At 62.8% G+C, this 1,845-nt stretch overlaps 1 protein-coding gene across 1 annotated transcript in view; it reads right to left on the bottom strand.

Annotated features, from left to right (window-relative positions):
- Nucleotides 1-51: 51 nt before the first annotated feature.
- LOC109322436 (vasodilator-stimulated phosphoprotein-like) overlaps nucleotides 52-1,845 on the bottom strand; it is a 5,770-nt gene continuing 3,976 nt past the window's right edge. The window contains exons 5-9 of the mRNA XM_019553494.1: nucleotides 1,765-1,840; nucleotides 927-1,057; nucleotides 770-830; nucleotides 480-528; nucleotides 52-300 (exon numbers count right to left, since the gene is read on the bottom strand). Coding sequence (XP_019409039.1) covers nucleotides 179-300; nucleotides 480-528; nucleotides 770-830; nucleotides 927-1,057; nucleotides 1,765-1,840 — 439 coding nt within the window. The 3' untranslated portion in view covers nucleotides 52-178. The remainder of the gene's footprint in view (nucleotides 301-479; nucleotides 529-769; nucleotides 831-926; nucleotides 1,058-1,764; nucleotides 1,841-1,845) is intronic.

Below are 1,845 nucleotides of genomic sequence, written 5' to 3'. Positions count from 1 at the left end.
TTGGCAGTATGGAGCTTTAGGGGACCTTCCTCCCCATGCAGCAGGGACCATCCCCCCAGCCACACCACTGCCCCCGAATCCCCCCCAGCCTTCACACAAAGGCAGCTTCAGCACCAGGTCCCAGTGAAGCCACTGGGGATCTGAAGGGAGGAGACAGAGCGCAGGAGGCTGGCTGCTCTCAGGGGACCGGTGCCCCAGGGGCCAGAGGCTCCAGCCCCCTTACCACCCTGCCCCAGCTCTCCCTGGACCCCCACCTGGGCAGCGTGGTGCTATTCTTCTCCCAGGGCCGCCGGACCAGGTCTGCAGAGACACGTGGGTAAGGACAGGCTGCTGTACAGGGGCACAGCTCCCCCCCAGTGGGAACCAGATTGGGAGGAAGTGGCTTGGGTCAGGAGCAGCTCCCCCCAGACAGCACTGCTGCCCCTCACACCCACCAGGGCCCCCAGCACAGACTGGAGCTCCACCCCCACAACACTCACCAGACTGCTGGCTGGGGGTCCTAGTCCCTGAGGCCTCAGAGTCATCTTGCTGGGAGGACACAGAGCAGGGGAGGATAAGCAAGGCAGGGCCGCCCCTCGCCCAGCACATCCTGGGCAGGGGTGGGGAGTATGCCCCCCTCCTGCCATTGCCAGGACTGCTAGAGGGTGTTGACCCCTCAACCAGACATCAATCCCAGGGAACTCTGGACCCAGCCAGGCTCCAGCCAGGGAAGTCAGTGCACCCAAGATTGTGGGAGCGGGGCGGAGAACCAGAATGGGACAACACTCACACTTGAAACATCCTCATCTCTCTTTGGAAGGGGCTTGTCACCCTGCAGCGTCGCCTTCCGCCTGGGGAAGGCAGGGGTCAGCCATGGCCTGGGGACCCTCCCCCAGCCTGAACAGGCTCTGGGGTGCTAGGTCCTCAGCCCCCTCCCCACTACTCACCGCCGGGCCAGCATGGCGTTCATCTCCTCCATGAGCCCCCCACCACTGCCACCCGTGCTCCGGGGGGCCGAGCCGGGGCTGCCACTACTGCTGCCCCCACCCCCGCCTGGGCTAGCACCGTCCTCCTGGGGCTGGCACAGAGCAGAGGTGTCAGGGCCCCTGCCAGGGTTCCCCTGGCCAGTAGTCAGAGCCCCACCTTAGACCCCCCTGCCCAGCCCCTGCCCCCACACCCCTACCAGTAGTTTCCAGAGCAAACATGCAGTTGCCATGAAGTTCCCATTTCCCCTCCCGGCCTGGCTCCCCCACCCCCAGTCTCTGCCACCTCATTCCCCCAGCAGTAGGTTTCAGAATAAACCCTCTATTGCTATAGAGTTCCCATTCCCAGCCCCACTACCCAATCTGCCCCCTGCTACTTCACACCTGCCATCATTAGGTTCCAGAGTTAATAGGCAAACAGTGCCATGAACATCCCTCCTCCCCCACAACCAGCCTAGCCCCACTCCATTGCCTCATGAGTAGGTTCCAGGGAGCACATCCCCATTGCTGGTCAGTCCCCATTCTCCACCCCTCCAGTCCAGCTCCCCCCAGTCCCTACCACCATTTTCCCCATTAGTACGTTCAAGCGTAAACAAACATTGCCCTGAATCCCCCCCCACTCCAGCTAGCCCCCACCCCAATCCTGACAGCAGGTTCCTGAGGAAACAGATCCCATTGCTTTGAAGTGCCTGTTTCCCCTCCCAGCCCCTGCCACCAAATCCTTCCATCAGTAGATTCCAGAGCAAACACCCACTGCTGTGAATTCCCAGCCCCCCGCTCCTGTGTGTTGCCCCTTCCTCACCTTGCCGACTTTCCTGAGTTTGGCCCCTGCAAGGGCAGCTGCAAGACCAGTGCCCCCCCCCACACCCCCTGCACCAGGGCC

The sequence above is a fragment of the Crocodylus porosus genome, unplaced genomic scaffold (assembly GCF_001723895.1).
Source record: "Crocodylus porosus isolate Cpor-Errol unplaced genomic scaffold, CroPor_comp1, whole genome shotgun sequence".
NCBI classification, from domain to species: Eukaryota; Metazoa; Chordata; order Crocodylia; family Crocodylidae; genus Crocodylus; species Crocodylus porosus.
This window is presented reverse-complemented; position numbering and strand designations above follow the sequence as displayed.